This window comes from Trichosurus vulpecula, chromosome 1 (assembly GCF_011100635.1).
Source record: "Trichosurus vulpecula isolate mTriVul1 chromosome 1, mTriVul1.pri, whole genome shotgun sequence".
Lineage (NCBI taxonomy): Eukaryota > Metazoa > Chordata > Mammalia > Diprotodontia > Phalangeridae > Trichosurus > Trichosurus vulpecula.
The window spans coordinates 448,390,767-448,411,752 of record NC_050573.1 but is presented as its reverse complement, the minus strand read 5'-3'; the positions used below and the strand labels follow the sequence as shown (position 1 = coordinate 448,411,752).

At 33.7% G+C, this 20,986-nt stretch overlaps 1 protein-coding gene across 2 annotated transcripts in view; it reads left to right on the top strand.

The window, feature by feature from the left end:
* Positions 1 to 20,986, top strand: part of SSBP2 (single stranded DNA binding protein 2) — a 424,376-nt gene that overhangs the window by 314,624 nt on the left and 88,766 nt on the right. For both annotated transcript variants that reach the window (XM_036741120.1, XM_036741118.1), the window contains exon 5: positions 835 to 924. In XM_036741120.1, the coding sequence (XP_036597015.1) occupies positions 835 to 924 (90 nt within the window). The remainder of the gene's footprint in view (positions 1 to 834; positions 925 to 20,986) is intronic.

Sequence of the window (20,986 nt, the reverse complement as noted above, 5' to 3'; positions counted from 1 at the left end):
TGCATATATATTCCCTTCCTGAAATAGAATGTAAACTCCTTGATGGCAGGGACTATGCTCTATTTAAAATCCTTGCTTAACGGTATCTGATACATAGGAAATAGAGATTAGACCTACAATTTCATTGGGGTAGGGCATCCCTAGGTAAGCAACTACTTCTGTCAATATTAGTCAGCAGTTTATCTCCAACTTCTGCTGTTAGAGAGTTGCCTAAAGCAGCACAGGTGTTTTGGCCAAGGTATGTGTCAAGGCCATGACTCCAACACAAGTCTTCCTGGCTTTGAGGCCAACTATCTAGCCACTCTATCTTCCCACTTCTAACTTAAGTAATAGTCTTGTACATAGAAGGTACTTAATTAATGCATAGTGAATGCAATGAGAAGCTAAAACAAACCACAAAAAGAATTTTATTATGGTTCCCAGAATTTTCTTTCTTAATCTCACCACCTTGACAATTAACTCTTATTACTGCTACAACATTTTTTTATATTCCTCAGCCTTTCCTGAAAATGGACTATTGACGAATAGTTTATTGCTATAATCTCATATATATGTGTTTGTATGTACCTGTTTGGTCCAGGCTTTGTGATTTTTAAAAAGTATGAAAAATTGTTTCGTAATTTCAAAAAGTTTGAAACTTCCTGTTTCAATCATCTGACCTATACAGTCCCAGACTAAATTACTAATTGACTTATGAAGTACCTTTGAAATGAGAACATAGAAGTACTAGTTGCTGGCCCTAAATGTCCCTTTTTACAGTCTAGTTTCATTGATCTTTGGTTTTGTGCCTTCATTGTAATGACAGAGGCTTTTTTTTCCCTTTATTCTTTTCAGAGCGCTGCAGCAGCTCCCAGCCCAGTGCTAGGAAACATTCCCCCAGGAGATGGCATGCCAGTAGGTCCTGTACCACCAGGGTTCTTTCAGGTACACAAACAAACTGTGACTACAGGAATGTTAAGGTGCAGAAACTCTTATGTGACTTTGAGGCTATGCAGGAAGATAAGTCTATTTTAAATCTTATGGTGAACGTAATGTTATATGCTAGTTCTTGGTTATTCATGAATCCTTACCTAGTTTATAACTTATCTTTCTTTCATGTCTTCTTCACAATTTGCTTGTCTTTTGACCATCTTGTCCCCTACTTGAAAGGGAAAGAAGGGCCACAATTTTGGTCTTAGTATTTGGTAAAGGTTTGGTGGGAGAGGTTGCTAAAACTAGATTTTGGAATAGTATTGAATTTGATCTAGCCATGCTCTTCCCTTCTCCCCAAGGCAGAGAAAATCCAAATTTCACTGCATTTATAAAGTACAGCCAAGTTATGAGCTGTCCAACTATACCAGGGAAGAGCTTTAGGCCACATCTTTGACAAGTGACTGTGGCTTGTCAACTAGATTGTTAAAAGAAGTATATTAAGTTGACATTTTAAAATATACATTGTATTTTTAAATTGTTCCAATGTCATTCATTACCACAATGCTTGCTAGTCTTTGTGTAATTGTGGCTCCTTAGGGTACTTTCATTTCACAGATTGCATTTCTTACCTCTGCCCATTTTCTCTTCCAGATCCTATCTCTACCCCCATATACATCTAGCAAATATAATTTCCAAATATAATTGATGTTGAGATCTTTGAAAAAATTGGAGAATCCTTTTATTTTACCAAATATGGGTTATTATCATGTACTGCATTAGCAGAATTAATAAAGTATGTTACATATTATTTACAGTAAGTTACATTAGGAATATGAAAATGTTTGGCTATTATTTTAGTGCTTTGTATTTTCAAAATCTTTAATAATTAATCATTAGATAGTCCATACTAACATCATTGCAGAATAGATCAATGCCTTAACAAATTTGAAATGCCTGAAACAGAGGCAAGTTTCTGTTACTGTTTTGTCTGGACCAGTAATTCCTTTGGTGTAATTAACTCCCTCTGAGGAACCTTCCTCTAACCAATGCCAAAGAGCCACCGTTCTTCACCTTGGGATTTTGAGAGAGTTGCCTGGGTACATGGAGAGCTTAAGCGACATCCCCTCACACTTGAACCTAGATCTGTTTTTACTTCAAGGCTTGTCCTTTCCACTCACAATTCCAGCGCTGCCTCCCAATGTATAGCAATCGAATAAAAAGAGCCACAACTTAAACTCAAAACTAATGATGATATGTGTGAATAAATCTATGAAGTTATATTCATTTATTCAAATTATGTATGATCCTAAATACTATATGCTTACACATCTGAGTGAATTAATAGGCCCACATGCATACCACTGTTTCCACTGATCAGTTCAGTGTGCCATGTTTTGTACTGTTTATAGTATCCCAGAGACATCAGCATATCCATGATTTTGAACAATAGAATACCTGTAGCAAGAAGCTTACATTATTCACTGCCTATCTTCTGTAATTCATAGTTTACTGTATATTTTCGTTCCTTTTTATATTTATGCCGTGTTCTCAACCCTTTTGCCATACAGTAGCTATTTTAAGCCATAATTCTTTAAAAGGAATGAGTCTTCAGGATGGGTTGCTGTAGGAGGCATGCCAGAAGTCTTTATCAAATTGAGCAGGAAATGAAGATGTCCCTTGTTGGGGTGGGACTTGGGGAGAAGTTTACATGGTATTCCTCCCCCTCTCCATTCTGTATTCTATAACAAAAGATACATAGCCATAATTTCAGTTTCTGTATTTTCTGTGTGATAAAGGGAACAAAATGTTGTCCCCTGGCCTTTTCTGGGTTCCTCACTCATGTTCTAAGGAGTTGGTAAGAGCAATTGATGCAGCATGAACTGTACATAAATTCTGTTTACTGAAAGTAAATGAAGAGTCAACTTTCTAGAAGATTATTCACATAATTTCTGCTGGTAAAACAAAGGACTTGAGCTACACACCTGCCCCAGTCATTCTGTTACTTCATGTAATACGTATGAAGGGCAACTGGAGAAGAACCTTTCCCATGGTGAAGGACACCAGTGAACATATGGAGTGCTGGCAGATAATAGAAGGCAGTTGCTAATAAAAATCAATATACAAGAGCTATACTTGTAGCATACATAAATATTAGGAAAGTCTATTTTCAAATGCATAAATATGGGATGGCCAGTCATTAGAAAATGTTAAGTAATTGTTTTGAATTTTTAATTCACTTAGCTAATAGAATGAAAAAAGCATGCAAAAACATAGATCATAATATTTGCTTCATTCTTTACAGCATGGATTTATCTATGCTGAGCTATTATGGAGTCAGTTAATTACATTGGTTTGAAATCCCACAATCCAGAAAATTCATATTTGAGCTTAACATATCCATCTCTAATTGTCCTTTTAGAGGGTGATGCATAGGCCCAACCAAGAGGATGCCAAATTTACCCAAGTTTTAGTTATAGGATCAGAGTAGAAGGGGCCTTAGAGATATTTTAATTCAATCCTCTACTTTTATTTTTCTGGAATTCAAGATGAATTCTTTTTATATGCGGCTGAATGATATTTTATTTTCTTGAACTATAGCTAACTTTTCTTAATTCACACTATCTTAGGGAAATATGTGTCTGACATAGTGAAAATCAGAATTACAAAATATTTCCAAATATTTGCAAAGAAATTTTCAATGAAATACCTCATATTTTGAGATATACTCAGGAACAGGACCAAGGTTAATGGAGTGTTGCCTACTAGAGTCGAATGTGTACAGAAGAATGATTGGCTAGTTAACATATCAAAGTGCCAACCATAGTAGTTCTAATCTTTGCTTATAATGGAATGATATTGTATGTGGATGAATTTTAAGAAAGTGCTTAAAAATAATTATCTTAAATAGACAAATCTTTCCCTCCTAATAATGTTTTCCTTTTTGTGCGCATAACAAGCCTCCCTTTCCATAATGTTTTAAATATAAACTTCAGCTGACTCCGTAATAGAATTATCCCTAATTCTGAATTTGTGAAGTCTTAATTAATGGGAATTTGTACCAACAAAACAATTTTTTAGACAAGGGCTTCACTTGAAAAATACGAATGTATTTAAATGATGGAACTTTAAAAATGACAAATTCCATGTGCTTTTAAGAAGCCCATCTTGATATAGTTTCTTTAGAGTCATATCTTTATATGTGGTCAAATATTAACATTATTCATCCTAAAGGATATTAGAGTTTTTTTGAAAAAGAAGTTTGATTCTGAAGAACATTAAAATAAAATGAGCATATAATTGCAATTTTAAAACTGCAAAAGAAGTGGAGGTACAAAGGGAGATTTGTTTGGTAGAATATAAACCATCCACATAAAAATGTAAATAATAAAACTTTCTGGCAAATGCAGAAATATTCTAAAGTGAAATAAATTGCAGCATTGGTGAAAGACCTAGAGCAGTGAATCTCAACTTCTCCAAAATTGCCATATTAAAAAAAAATTCGTTTTTGAGAATTAAATGCATTGAGCTAACTGGAAACATTCCAGGTTATTGCAAAAACAGTTTGGAAATCACTTGTCTGAAGTAGCGTTTTTCAAATTGGGAAGTAAGAGAGAAGTTCCAAGTTCTTTTCCATTTAACTCCCTGCTGGGGTGGCAGGAGTATAATAGACACTCAGTACTTTGAGTCACGTTGGAGCCTTCCAGCCATGAGTGGAAAACCTTGTATTTGCTTGACTTCCTATTCTCTCCTCTTGGCCTTTGCAGAGTGGCTGAAAAAGATTGGCCAATGACAAATCTGAAGGCTTCTGCCTAAAGTTTGATTGGATGACAATATATCTGAATTAAATAATGATTTTTATAATTTTCTTATTTATTAATGGCATTCATTTGAAAAAGCTGTCCCACAGCCAGTGAAGGAGGTTTAAGCATCCTAGTTAGTAACTATTACCCTGTTCTTGTTTCCTGTTGCCCTACTCAAACAAAGTAGCTGGGTTCCAGACCAACTAGCTTTTCCTTAAGCTTAGAATATGGCCATGGCTTAATGAAACAGAAGATTTTTTTAAAGGGAGAGCAGTTACCTTTTTCTGTTTCGAAAAATTTAAATCATTTCCATAAATACATTCTAGATTATAGAACACTTAAGATTTTATGAAGGAATGATTAGACTCACAGACAACAGGGCTGAGCTATTGTTTTCATTGTATCTTGAAATTTGTGTTTAATTTTTACACTTATTACTTAATCCAGCTAAACTAGGAGGAATATTTTAGGCTTCTTTTTTTCTTTGAATTTTACCAAAAGGTGATTTTATATCAGAGGACACATATCTTTTATTCTTTGGATTTTGTCAACTCCCTATATCTGCATTGAATGTGAAATACAAGTCTTTTTATAAGGTGTGCAAGTAGATAATATTGTTTCTAGGTAATCTATATCTCTGAAATACTCTTGAACATTGGGTAGGCTTCTTATTTCATTTTCAGCATGCAGTATATTTTGTTTTGATTTTTAGCTTAATGGAACTACTGTATTCTGGTCTTCAAGTCTTTGGTTTTCTTAATGGAACCTATTGAAAACTGGTTATATATGGGTGAATATGAATGTAAATGTGGTACTTTGTAATAAGTATAATTGTTAATTATTATTGAATTTACCAGGCATACTGTTGAACATAAAGTATATATAATTTTCTTATATATTTATCCATATATAAAAATGTGAATTACTTTTTTTAAAAACCTTGATATGGTGAAAAATGTGTTGCTAGCATGTTTTCAAATCATATTTTGCATACAAGCATAATGTTAAAAATGGTAAAGCTGCCTTGCCATCTAGTGGTGGTTTTTAGATAGCTCCATTTGTTCGGGGTATATTTTACTGGGGTGCTATTTTTAGCAATGCTGCACAGTAGCAAGCTGACCTAATGCTTTGGCAGGAAGAATACAAGAAGAAAGAACAAAAAGAAATTTCCTTTCTTCTCTGTGTTATTACTCTTGACTAGACAAAACTCGATTTAAATAACATTCAGTTAGTAGCATAAAATAACCAGAGCGAGGAAATTCAAAGAATAGACATAACCTCTCCTTGGATTATTGAAAGAAAAAAAAAGTCAAAGAGCATGAATCAAAAATAAGGGGAAAATATTATGCTACTATTCCTTAATAGCTAATTAAACATATCCCCTAGACAAATACATACTTAAGTTGTCGCTGAAAATATTTTGTTCATTTTTCAAGTTTTCCTAAACTCTGGTTATAATGATTTCTGCTTTTAGTACTGTTTGGATTTCTCAGTCTAGTCATTATATTATCAGTTGCCTTTTTGCTGTAGCCAGTTCATCATAGTCAGTGACAGCAGCCTGTCTAGATACTTGTCCTTCAGTGTCATCTTCATGCTCTCCACACTATTCGTGTTTTGACTGTCTCTTCTGTTTATCCTTCCTGACCATGGTTATTTCAGAAATTAGTCACAGGAAATACTTGAAGAAGGAAGAAAAGACCTCTTTCCCCAGAGGTCTTTTTGGTCTTAGACAAAGAATCAAAGCATTAGCTATTAGAAATTCTTTCTAATTTGCAATAGGAGACCAATGAATATCTGAGTAAACTTGATTGATTGGTAATCATAAATACTATGAAAATTATTCATTTTAATAGCTCAGAATTGACTGAGATTTGAATTTGTAAAACTTAGTGCTAAATTGCCAGCATTATTTTGAAAATAAAACTCTCTCAATCACACATAAAAAAATAAAAGGTACAAATTTCTTAAAGATGAGGATGTCAGAATTCAGTATTTTGGAAAATAGAGCAAGTTGTTCCCTAGTAGAAGAGATAAAAGCAGCCTAAAAAAATAAAGGTGCCTGACAGCTGCTGGCTTTGATAATGCCATCCCGCAGCTGTGGTAATGGCTTTACTAGCCTCAACTATTAGAACAAATTAAAACTGCTCAGCTTGAGTAACTAAATAAGCTTTTTTTTTAATGCAACTACAAAACACCTATAGAGCTGCTGCCAATGATGAAATAGATCAAGAAGAAAGGAAGGAAGGAAAGCAAGTGTTTGAAAGTCTTTACCTGGATTTCCATTTAGAACTTTGTTTTGGAAATCTGGCCTGCATGTCACAATGCTCACTTAGAAAAAGTTAGTCAGTAATGTGAAAATATGTTTAATACGAATGTATGTAGAACCTATATCAGATTGCACGCCATCTTGGGGAGGAAGGAGGGAAGGGAGGTGAAGAAAATTTAAAACTTATGGAAGTGAATGTTGAAAACTAAACATAAATAAATGTTAAAATATAAAAATTTAAAAGTTAGGTTATTCGCAAATTGTGTTTGTTTCTATTGCCACTTTTTGTGGTGTTTAATCAAGCCAAAAGTGCCAAGATACTTGGTACAAAACATTGCAATGCCTTCTTCTGTGGTAAAAAAATATCAGTTTAATTAAAATATAAAATTATTTATGCTTTCAAAAGTGTCTTCTTGAAAATTCTTTATAGAATGATATAGATGTTAAAGATCCTTAAAATAATGTATGTATAATATTTATTAGAAATGAAAAATATATCAGAATATTTGTACTATTGTCTTACATGTAGAGTTGAACACAGATGAAACTGTTGCCATTCTTTGGGAAATTTAAAATTTTGGAAGATATTTGTCATTTATTATTCTTCTAATAAACAGAACCTATCTGATCATATCTTCTAGACATAAAGATGCTTTTTAGTACATGTATGCAACTTATGACACAATAGAGATAGAAAGTTGTCCAATTTTATTCATTGGCTGTATGGTCATCTCAGTGTATCCTGGATATCTGAATTAAGAAGAGTCAGATAAGAACTCCTTCTTTGTAGGAATTCTGTACTAGCTATCCTCTATCTTGAATCCCTGGACAAATCATTAAGATATTTCAACTCTGTTCCCAGGTCTACTGATATCATAGGGAATGCTAGATTTGGAATTCAAAGACTTTCATTTCAATCCTAGTTCTCCTATTTAGCATTATTTGACCCCTCTCTGGACTTCAGTAAGTAATCTCTGAGGTCACCTTCCAGCACTTACATTCTTTGATTCTGTAATATATTGCATCACATGTGTGCAAATGATTTTACCTCTTGAAGCCATGGTTTTCCTATCTCTAGAAGGTACTCAATTATATGATCTTTAAGGTTCATTTTAGCTGTGATTTCCTGGAATTATGTCAATCCTTCACATCCCTGCAAACACGGGAAAGAAAACAACCCAGCCTAGGTGGGCATATCTTCACGTCTGCTGACAGCTACAAAGAGGAAGCATAAGCTGCTGACAGCTGCTGTCCATCCTTCATGACACCCAGCAATAATCTTGGCTCTCAGGAATAATTCAAGGACCTATGGGTCCTAGAGGATGGTCCAAATTCCCTCTGCCAACAGAATATTTATCATGCTCTTTTCTCTACAAATAATAGAATAGGATTAAATCTTGTTGTACCTAGAAATACGTTCTCGATACAAATCGTAGGTAATTGGTTTAGAGCTAGAAGAGATCTCAAAAATTATGCAGATCTAATCCCCTCACTTTATCAGTGAAGAAAGATGCAGAGAGGTTAAGCATCAAAGACAGAATTTGAACCCAGGTCTTCCTACACATTCAGTTTCCATACCAGCAGTTGCATTCATTTATAGTCAGGTGTTTCTCTGTTAAGATGCAGTCATTCTGTGTACCATATTGTTACAAACACCTTCAAGATCCTACATAGACAACTATTATTCTTATTCTTATTATTACTTAGTCTTTTCCATCTTTCGCCTAAACGGTTAGCAGGTAGCAAAGTCTAAGCATGGTACACACATGTATCCTTTTAAAGAACATTTACTTCAGAATGCATGTTTATGTATTTGAGTCTCTTCAGAGAGACATCCTGTAACATCTCTGCTTATGATGAGTTAGCCGTATTTGAGGTCATCTTAAATAGGCCCTTGGGTACTCCTGGCTCATCCCAACTGCTCCAAAAAAAACCTGGCTATAATTGTTTTGGAGGGGTGGATGGCAGTACTATAGAAAAATCCCAGTTTAAAAGATAGATCCAGAGAGAACTGATTCCAGTTAGCTATACTGTTACTAGTCCAGTCTCTCCAACAACATGGTTAATGGGGAGGGGTAAAAAGAGAGACTGAAATGTTCTCCTCCCCTTCCCCTTCCTCTCCAAAAATGTGTCCCTTGGAAAGCCTTGGATCTATCTTTTAAACTGGGATTTTTCTATAACTAAACTAGTTCTCTTTTTGACAGACTCATTGCTATTCTAATCGCTTTTTTTATACATAGGCTCAGAAGTGTGTCTAATTCTTTTAGCCAGTCAGTGTGTCACATCAACTGCCTTCATATGGTGGTCAAATACTATAATCCTTTAAAATTGATTAAAGGCCTATATTCACACTCAGTTTGCATCTTTTATTCAACTGAAGCATCTAGGCCTCCTGCGATTATATTAATTAAGGGGGGAGAGTGGAACTTCATCTTTATACTAGCTATACTGCACACCCACATACATATACATATATACATACATGTATGTATGTATATACTCTAAGTATAAGTTAATTTGAGTGGAAAAGGTGCTAGTAGCTGGGGGTGAAGCATTGTCAAAAGCAAAATTTGGAGACTACATGTGGGCTCTATAATAAAAAACCACTGATCTAGAAGATAAGGTATAAAGAACCATTGGCCTCCACAGAAATCTTGAAACAAAAAGAGTGAATATGATATTTCAGGAAATCATGAAAGAAAATTGCCAAGGAGTATAAAAACTAGAAGGCAAAGTACAGATTGATAAACTCTGCCACATATGACTAGAGGAGGCCCACAATTACGGTTGCTAAGAATTCCCACATCAAAAGGAAAATAGTTCAAGCAACAGAGAAGGCAAAAATATGTGCTGAGGAACTCCAGTTAGAATCAATTAGTACAACTCAGTAGAAACAAAAAAGTAAAGGAAAAGTAGAATAGCATACAAAAAAGAAAAAGAAAATGGCTTCTACCCACATATCCTACACAGTGAAGAGTAATTCCAAAGTTTCAGGGAGGAGAAGATGACACTAGGGTCAGATTATTCTCTAAGCAATACAAATTGCAGATCTGGGGTAGTTATTTCTTTACTTTTTAGAAAGAAAAAAATTTTCAACAGGATTCGATGGAGGAATAAACAAAATATAACTTTGAAATAACTCCCCCATAAAATGAAGTTGTAAGAATGTATTAGAAAGCAAAATCCAGCAATTAGCTACATACATGAAATGTATTTAGCATTATCCAAATTTATACAATTTTTTAAAAAATGAAAGGTTGGAATAGAATTTATTCCTCAGGTGAACACAACACATCAGCAGGGGCTAATATGACATTCAGACAAAGCAATAGCAAAAAATTATAATCAAAAGGCAAGCAAGAAATCTACATTATTCTTAAAGGCACCATTGATAATGAAACAATAGCAATATGAAATAGTTTACACTGAATGTCATCATATATAAGTACTTAAAACATAAGCTAACTGAATCTAAAAAAATACTGTAATTATAGGATATTTCAACATGGCTCCTTCACATTTGGACAAAATCTAGCAAAGATTTTTAGTAATAATCTTAACAGGATATTAGAAAAAAATCCATCATAGCCCTTTGGATGAGAACCTTAAGGAATACATTCCCTAGCCCCCATTATTTTTTTAGCATTACAAAAAAGCTTTACAAAAATTGAGCTCATTGTAACAGATAAGGCATTCATGAATTCAGAAAGACCAAAATAAATGCGTTACATATGAATCGTAATGTAATTAAACTTTTTAATCAATAGGATAAATGACACACTGCAATGGAGACTAGATAATGAGTAGGTCATTGAACAGATTTTAGCAAGAATAAATATTAAAGAAAATAATAAGATAACATACTAGAATTCTTGAGATGTAGATAAAGCATTCTTTACAGGAAAATATATATTTCTGAGCACATGTGTATATACATACACACACACACACACACACACACACACATATATATATATACACACACACACATATATAATGTGTGTGTATATATACGATAGAAACAGGAGCCTAATACATTAAATTTGTAAATAAAAAACTAGAAAATCAACAATAATTTCAAAGTAAACATAAAAACTTTTACAATAGGAGAAAAACAAAACTGCAAAAACTTTCTGAACAAAATAGAAATCTTAAAAAGATTAACAAAATTGTTTACTCACTAATTTGCTGCTTTTTTTAACAAGGGGAAGACTATTTTACTAATTTTTTAAAAATGAGATGAAATTCACAGTGAGTTAAAATGAAAGTTAAAAAATTTCCCAATCTATGTATGATTATAGAAATTATGGAATTAAAATAAATGAATTCGTATTTTAAAAAATCTAAAATACCCAGATCAGAAAGTCAGAAAATAGAGAATTTGAATAACCGAATCTCACTGACAGCATTGGAAACTTCTCCCCTAAAGTCAGAAATAAAGCAGTGATGCCTATTCTCTTTACTGTTATTTGGCATGGTGCTAGATATTTTGCACTGATCACTAATAATGAGAAAATTGCAAATTAAAATAACCCTGAGGTATTGCCTTACATACATCAAATTGCAAAAATGGGAAAAACCTATTGTTAGAGAGGCTGTGGAAGGACAGACATACTAATTCACTGCTGGTTGGAGTTGTAAATGTTTCAACCATTCTAGGAAAACAACTTGAAATTATACAAGAAAAGTCACTAACTTTGTTCCATAAATTCCTCTTTTGGAGCTTCAGCACCACAGAAGATAATGACAGCAATATTATAGGTTTAGCAGTAAAAGAAAGAAAGAAATAAAAATAGAGGGTATGAAGATAGGTATTTAAAGAACCTTTGAGGCTCATAAAAATAATTTGTCAACCATCAAGCATTTTTTATGCATCAACTATGTGCCAGGCCCTATTCTAGGCAGTAGGGTTATAAAGACAAAATTTTTAAACTATTTCCTTATTCAAGGAGCCTATAGACTCTTGCCAGGGGAGATAATCTGTGCATCTAGAAGCAGATAAAAAGTAGATGCAAATTTATTTTAGAGAGAAAGCACCAGATCAGGGCAGGATTCAGGAAAGGCCTTATGTAGAAGGTAACATTTAATCTTTTAAGCAATTAAGGATTTTGAGAGAGGCAAGGTGTCCCAAGCATAAGGGACAGCCAGAGCAAAGACTTGAGACAAGAAATGACACTCTATGCATAAGGAACAGTAAGAAAGCCAGTTCAGGTTGGACTGTGGTGTACATGAAAGGAAGCAACGTACAATTGTTCTCAAAAGGTAGATTGAGGCCAAGTTGTGAGATAATTAATAGCTTCGATAAAGTAACAAGATACAAAATAAAGTTTCAAGCATGAATAGATTTTTTTTCATATTACTAGCCAAGAAAGACAGGAAGAGAAATTCCATTTAATAATAGCAAAATGTATTAAATACCTGAGAATCAACCTACCAAAACACATTTAAGACTTAGATAAATACAACTACAAAATAACATTTATAGGCTACAAGACCACCTAAGTACTTGGAAAGATATGTAGTGTGCATAGCAGGGCTATTCTTGGTAAAAAAATATGAAGCAAAAATGAACATACAAATTCTATGTTTTTCGTGTATGTTGTAGTCAAATTACCAAAGGAATATTTTATAGCATTAGATGTAATAAAATTCAATTGGAGAAATAAAGTTAAAGAATATAGAGGAATGAAGTGATAGGAAAGTAGGAAGGAAGGAAATCTGGTACTACCAGGTTTCAAAGTATACTACAAAGCAGTAAATATCAAAACCATCTGGTACTAGATGAAAAGCAGAAATGTAGATGAATGGAATGAAGTAGATGTGCATGACTTTGAAACAAATGTTCACAGCAGTCCATTGTTTGACAAACCCGGAACACAAACTACTAGGAAAGTGATGGTAAGAATCACTAGGAAAATTAGATAGTTTGGTAGAAAATTAGTTTAGACCAACATCTTACAGGATATACCACAATATGTTGCAAATGGACAAATTATCTAAATATAAAAAGACACCCTTAAAGTAAATGGAAGGTAATGAGTAATTATGCCTTCACAATTATAACTAGGGGAAAAATTTTTAACCAGACCCAGGATGAAAAAAAAGCTCATAACAAAACTAATTAGGTAATTATGATAATATATTGAAATACAAATACATATGCATGCACATACACATGTGCTTGCCCATGAAATCAGAAGAAAAGTTAATAAACATTTATTAAGTGCCAGGTACTATGCTAAATGCTGAGCCATAAAAGTTATGAATTGGAAAAAATCTTTGAATTAATTGCTCTCTGATGTTTGACATCCAAAATATATAGGGAATTGACACATCTATAAAATTAAGAGCCATTCCCTGTTAGAAAAGTAAGTGGTCAAAGACATGAACAAATGGTTCTCAAGAGAAATATAATCTATCAATAACCACTGGAAAAAATATTCAAAACCAAAGCTAATGGAAGAGTTTCATTTTAAAACAACCCTTAGGTAACACCTTACAAGAATCAAGTTAGCAAAGATGGGAAAACTCACTGTTGGAGGATCTGTGAGAAGACAGACACACTAATTCATTTATGTTGGAGATATGAATTCCCTCAGCCATTCAGGATAAGAAACCTGGAATGTACAAACAAAATGACTAAACTTTTCATACCCTTTGATCCAGAGATTCTGCTGTTGGGAAATAACCCAAAGGAGGTTATTGAGAGCAAGAACAGACCCCACACAGATAAAAATGTTGATTTGGGATGATAAAAAGCTAGGACCAAAATTTATGACAAATAATTTGTAAATGGATGAACAAATTATGACACATAAATGTAACTAAATATTACTGTTCCGTAAGGTATGAAAAATATGAAGAAATTCGAGGAACTAGAGAACACTTACATGATAAAGAAAATATGATGAAGACAATGTACATAGTAGATTCAGTAGCAAAAATGGAAAGACAGGCAGCAAATGCAACAGTTAATGCTATACCACTGTCAAAATTTAAAATTGCATCTTTCTGTAAAACAAATTGTTTTGGGGATATGCTTTACAAAAGGATTTATTTAGGAATTCATTGGGTAGTTCCTCTTGTGCCAAAACAAATTGTAACAAAGTGGGCATTTAATGAATACTTGTTAAATGAATCAATCAATCAATCAGAAGAAATAATCTCAGGACTTCCAGTTAATATGATATTGTAAAAGGGTAGTTCCAAGCCCAGTTTTCTCAATAAACACCCCAGCAAAAATTTTTATACACCAAATGAAATAGAGATAAGTAAACAAAGGGAAAGACCCATAAGCACCTCCACCCAGTCTAAAATTGTACAAGAAAATGGCCAGAAGCCTGTGGGCATGTTGGTGGGGCTTGGGGGGAGTATAAAACCATTCCAGTCTCTGGTAAATGGAGCCTGAGACAAATAGCACCTCAGCCCTGGACAGTCATAATCATAGTGAAGGACAAAGACAGCCCCTGGTAGGTCACTGCAGAGGGAGATAGGGTTGGGCAGTTCATTCATGCCTTAGAGCCCTCTGAGAAGCCAGTGCTTCTAATGGAGGCACTCCAAGAGATAGAGACCTTATGAGCACTTTCCCAGTAGATGGATGACCAGAGCAAGAGACAATGTCATGTTCAGACAGCCTGCATTGAGAGCCTCCTCCCCCTTCCTCTAGGGGAGGGGAAGAAAAGGAGAGGGAACAAGAAGTCCTTACTGTGTGCCAGGCACTGTGCTAAGTCCTTTACAAATATTATCTCATTTAATACTCACAACAATCCAGAGGGGTGGGTACTTTTTATTATCCCCCTTTTTATAATTGAGATATCTGTGGCAGGCAGAGGTTAAGTGACTTGCCCAGAGTCAAATGGCTAGCAAGTGTCTGAGGTTAGATTTGAACTCAAGTCCTTCTAACTTAAGGTCCAGTGTTCCATCTACTGTACCATCTAACTGCCTTGTAGTACTCATACCAGCATCATTTCCAGTTGGTGATTACAGAAAGAGGAGATAGAAATAGGACCAAGGAAACATTTGTATTGGTCTACCAAGATAGGGAAACAGATATCAGAAATTTCAACAGAAGAAAAGGTCAGGATCCAGTCACAAAGCCAGATCTTCAACAGGTCAGTGGCAGCAGCATCTTTATTACAGAAGGGGCAAGATAAAGCAGTGTCCCTGAATTTGAGGAGTGTATATATCCTAGCACAAAGTCCAAATCCAAGGAACTGAAATTGAAGATTCAAGTAAACACAAGAAAATTCAGAACACAATGAAGCAAACCTTTGTTGAACCTCACAGTAAACACAAGTAGAGCCTCAGAAAAATATATGGTTGATCACAAGAGCTCTAAGAGTGAATAGAAAAAAGGTAGCAAGTGATAAAAAAATGAATTAGAGCTCTTGAGTAAAAATATTGGAAAGATATTAAATAACATAGAACAGAAAATGGATAACATGACCAAAGTAATGGTCATAAAATACTACTCATAAAATACAATGAAGCAAACAAATTCAGTGAGACAGGCTGTATTAGACCAAAGTCAAGATTTTATAATTAGAAGAACTTGTAAAGTATCCACTCTCCAAAACAACTGAACTGAAAAACAAATCAGGGAGACACAATTGAAGAATCATAGGACTTTTTGAAAATCATGATCAAGCAACAAATGTAAAAAACCATATTTCGAAAAAAATCATTCAAAAAATTCAGATCTATTGGAATTAGAGGGCAAAATGAAAATAAAAATAATTCATTGGCCGTATCCTGGGCATGGGGGAGCAAATTGAAAACATCCAGGAATGTAGACAAAAATCCAGTCTTCCAAATCAAAGAAACAATAGTATAATTAGTCAGAAGGAAAGAGTTCAAATATCAAGAAACAACTAACTGCTAGGATCACACGATGCCCCTGTGCTTCAATGACCTTAAAGGAGAAGAAATCTTGGAATACAATATCCCAAAAGAAAAAAGAAAAAAAGCTTACAACCAAAAATAATAGCTTTCAAAACTGTATAATCCTATAGGGGACAGAAATGACCTTTAATTGAAATAAAGGACATCCATGCTTTTGAATAAAAAGATCAGAGTTGGTTAGCATCTTTGAAATATAAAAGCAGGGGAAAAGAGAAGCTTAGAAAAATTAATCAGTTTTAACAAACTGAAAGTCTAAATGATGATCAGTGCTTACATTCTAAGGGGGACAAGAAATGTCCCTTCAATATCCCACAGTCTTCCAAAATCACAAAGAGAATTTTAGAAAAGAAAAAACTGAATCCAGGGGCCAGTTTTATTCTATTCTGTTGGTTTCGAGGAAGGGAGAAAAGAATACACTAGGGAGGAAATGAAAAAACAGGAGATCTTACTATCTTTCATAACTGGAGGGTACTAGAAGAACAAGAAAACATGGATGAGGATTGTGAAGGAATGGCAATCTCATGAATCTTTACTCTTCTCTGAAATAGGAAATGGAGAACTGATCAATAGACACATAGGCCTATAAGCACATTCCATCACAAAGTGTTTGGAGTAGAAAGACTTTCAACTCAGGGGTGGGGAACCTGTGGCCTCGAAGCCACATGTGGCTCTCTAGATCCTCAAGTGCAACTCTTAATGGGCCGGGGGGGGGCAACTTAGAGGGCCATATGTGACCTCGAGGCTGCAGGTTCACCACCCCTGGCTGCTAGATAATTAATAATGTTGGTAATTATCCACTAGCAGCTAAGCAGTATAGAGGATACAGTGCTAGTCCTAGAGTCAGGAGAATCTACATTCTAAACTGGCCTCAGACACTTCCTAGCTACATGACCCTGGGCAAGTCACATCACTTCTATTTGCCTCAACTTCCTCTTCCATCACATGAGACTAATAATAATAGCACCTACCTCCCAGGATTGTTATAAGGATCAAATGAGATAATTTTGTGGCACACAGTAGCCACTTAATAAATACTTGTTCCTTTCCCTTCACAAACTACTTCTGGCTATACTTCTTAGTGTTCCATGATATTAGCCATGTAGTACTCATCAGAATAGAACATGGAAAAAAATGAGATTTTCAATATTACTTCATGGTTATTTTATATGAACGCTGTTCAATTATGGGCTGATGGTAGGCTATCTAAGATGTTCGGTACATTTGTTACATACCTGTGTTCATAAGCAGACTATGGAAACGCAAGCATGTTATCTTGTGAGCTAAATTAGTTTAGTATTGGTTAGAATTAAAATTGTTCATCAACAGTATCTTATCTTCTGGGGGTGACAGTAAGGTCTGATGGAGATATTCATGAAAACAGAAGAGAAACTAAACAAATTAGGATTTTTGAATTGTAAATTAACTAGTAAAATTCATTTGATGTGCAATTTATGCTTCATTTCTTTACTTCTGATGGTTTATAAAACATTTCAAAGAATTTTCAAAATAAAAATATTTTTATAATGCCAATGAATGCTAGAAACATCATCATAACATTCTAATACAGTGAGGTCCAGATTAGTGTAAATAATGAAGCCTCTAAAGTAGTCACATTTCAGATTCACTCTATTCAAAGTTATACTTATGTAAAATATAATAACAGATATTTACCATATAAAATACAGCGATGGTAATATGGTCCAATGGAAATGTGCACTGCAGTTTCAAATCATGTGGCCTCTTTAGGGGACTCATTATTTACACTAATCTGGACCTAATACTTGGAATATTTGTATTACTTTTATAAGAAATCTTATTTCATGAAGTTTCTCACGGAATTTTTAAGCATGCAAAAAGTTTAAAGAAAAAACTTACTGACATCGTAGGCTGATATTATAGGAGGAGCTATTGTTAATGCAAAAATGGCAGCAAAGTGGAGAGCGTTAAGTCTAGCAGGGAACTGATTAAGTAAAGCAAAAATTTGCCTGAGAACATTGCAGTCTTATTACACCTTAGCCAAATCCATGTTTTCTGCATTCCAGTAACACCGACTTCTATAGTGTTACTCATGTAAGACACTCCATTGCACTACTTTCTGCATTTTTACTAGTTATCCCTCATGTGTGGAATTATCTCCCTTCTCACCTTCACCTCCTGGCTTCCCTGTCTTCTTTTAAGTCCCAACTAAAATCCCATTTTTACCAGAAGCTTTTCCTGATCCCCTTTAATGCTAGTGCCTTTTCCCTGTTGATTTCTAATTAATTTATTCTCTATATTTCTTGTTTGTATATAATTTTAATAATCTTTTTCTCCCATTAGACTGTGAGGTCCTTAAGAGCAAAGATTTTCTTTTACCTTTCTTTGTATCCCCAGTGCCTGTCATGTACTAAGTGCTTAATAAATGCTTGTTGACTGACTATATTAGTGATTTTGAACATTCTTTCATTTTTTTTTTGCATTTCTTTTGGGAATCATTTGTTCAAATCCTTTAATCACTTATCTGTTGGGGAATGGATGATGATAATGATGATGATTATGATAGCTTTCATTTATATAGTAACTACTGTGTGCCAGATACTGTGCTAAGTGTTTTACAAATATTATCTGATTTGATCCTCAGATTTTTCAGTTGAGAAAACTGAAGCAAACAGAGGTGATGTGACATGCTCAGGGTCACACAACTAGGGAGTGTCTGAGGCCATATTTGAACTCAGGTCTTCCTAATTCCAGGCCCACTGCACCACCTAGCTGCCTCTATGGATACATGGATATATATATATGGATATATATATACATATGTATATATGTATGTATTTATATATATGTATTTATATACATACATAGGTACATATTCATGTGAACATATATACATGTATTTGTACATATGCACATAAATATTATACACACATGTGAGTATGTGCATAGTTAAATGATTTCAATAGTTCTCAAAAAGAATTAGATGTATATGCACACATATGCATGTATTTTTGTACTTAACTTAAACACCATATATAAATATGTGTGTACGTACATACACACACATAGATGTTAGTTATTTATATATCTTGAATACCAAACTCTTATCTAAGAAATTTGATACAAAGATCTTTTTCCCTTATTCAACCTCACCTCTTCACATCCTAGATGCATTAATTTTGCTTGTTCAGAATCTTTTCAGTTTCGTGTAATCAAAATATCAATTTTATCCGTTATAATCACATGTTTTGTTAAGAATATATCTCTTACCCATATTTATGAAAGGAATATGATTTACTTCTCTTCTAATTTTTTTATGGTATGATCTTTTATATTAGTCATTTTGAATTTATTGTAAAATAATCCATATGATGCTGGTGCTAGCCTAATTTCTGACAGACTGCTTTCTACTTTTCTCATTTTTTTACCATAGGGGAGTTCTTTCTTAAGCAATTTATGTGTTTAGATTTATGCAACACCGAGTTATTTGCCTTTCTTCTGTCTTTCCCTTGTTAGTCTTTTCCATTGATATACCTCTTTTTTTAAAGCAATTCCAAATTATTTTGATGAATACTGTTTATAATATATTTTGAGATCTGGAAGTGCTATTCTTTTCTCGCTGATATCTCTGTTCATCATTTTCTTTATATTCTAGAGTTTTTGTTTCTCTGAATGAATTTTGTTATTTTATTGAGTTCTATACAGTATTCCTTTGGTACTTTGATTGGCATAGCAGTAAAGCAGAAAATGACTAAAAACTAAAAATTTTGTTATATTACAATTTTTATTGTATCAGCGTGGCCAAGAAACTAACAAGGACTCTTCCTTAAGACATATAAGTTATACTTTATCTTTTTAAGGAGCATTTTGCAGTAGAATCTCTATAAGGATTTTGTTTGCTTTGTTAGATTTATCACTAAATAATTCATTCAGTTTGTTGTTATTTGAACCAGATTTCCCTTTCTCTTAATACCTTTTGGATTTTGGTGTTATATAGACATCTTCTTGATTTGGGTAGGAGATTTTTTCTCTTGCAACTTTGCTGAATCTATTAATTATTTTAGTTAGTATCTTTGCTCCTTTCCTAGAATTTTCTAAGTAAACCATCATGTCATCAGTAAATATGGATAATTTTATCTCCTCTTTGCTTATCACTACACATTTAATTTCTTTCTCTTGAATTATTGCTATGGCTAGCCTTTCGAGAGCTATATCAAATTATAGTGTAGAGTGTGAGCATCCTTGCTTTACTCCTGTATTTATTGGAAAAGCTTCTAGTATATCCCCATTGCATATCAAGCTTGTTTTTCATTTTAGGTAGATATTTTTCTGATGTTAAAAAGATTGCTTTATCGCCTGTACTTTAACATAAAACTTTTACCAGAACATGCCTTAAATTTTTAAGCTTAGTTTTTGCTCTGTGGATTCTGTCAAATCAACACTTTGCCATTTTTTTCAAATATTTTTGGATAATTTTTTTGTATGTGTGGTTTTTGTTGCTGCTGCTGTTGTTGTTTGTAAAATATTATTTAGAGTTTCAGATCTATTGTGATTTTCTGGGATATCTCTGAGCCTTAAGTTATATCCATGTATTTTATCTTTAAGGTTAGACAGTTTACCTTGTATAATAATTTAAACTGTTTTTTGCTTTTTTCTGGACAATTTTTCTTCTCGAATTTTTTCCATTACACATCTTTTATTATCTTTTTCAAAACATTTGCTGTTTTGAAAGATGTATTCCTAATTGTACACTCTTATTTTTCTCATGCATTTTTTCTTTAAGTATTCTGGTTTTCAGCCTAATTTCAATGCTAATTTATTTGGCTAATTGTTTTTCTCTTTTTCACAGCTCAAGAATTTCTTGCTTGTGTTCTGTTAGTTCATAGAATTTATTGTCATGTTTTCTCATTTTTTAAGGTTTTTTGATTTGTCTTCCATTAAAACGCACAACTTAAGAGTGCTTTGGCTATTTCTCAAGTGTATTATTTATTTTTTTCTTCTTTTGAGGGGTGTTATTGTTCGTTCATTTACTTGGGACTTGGGCTTTTAGCCAACTTTTCTCTATTGGCTTTAATGTCTTTCAGTCTTTTTGTTCTTCTAGTAGGTTGTCTCTGACTTCGTTCTACTCTAT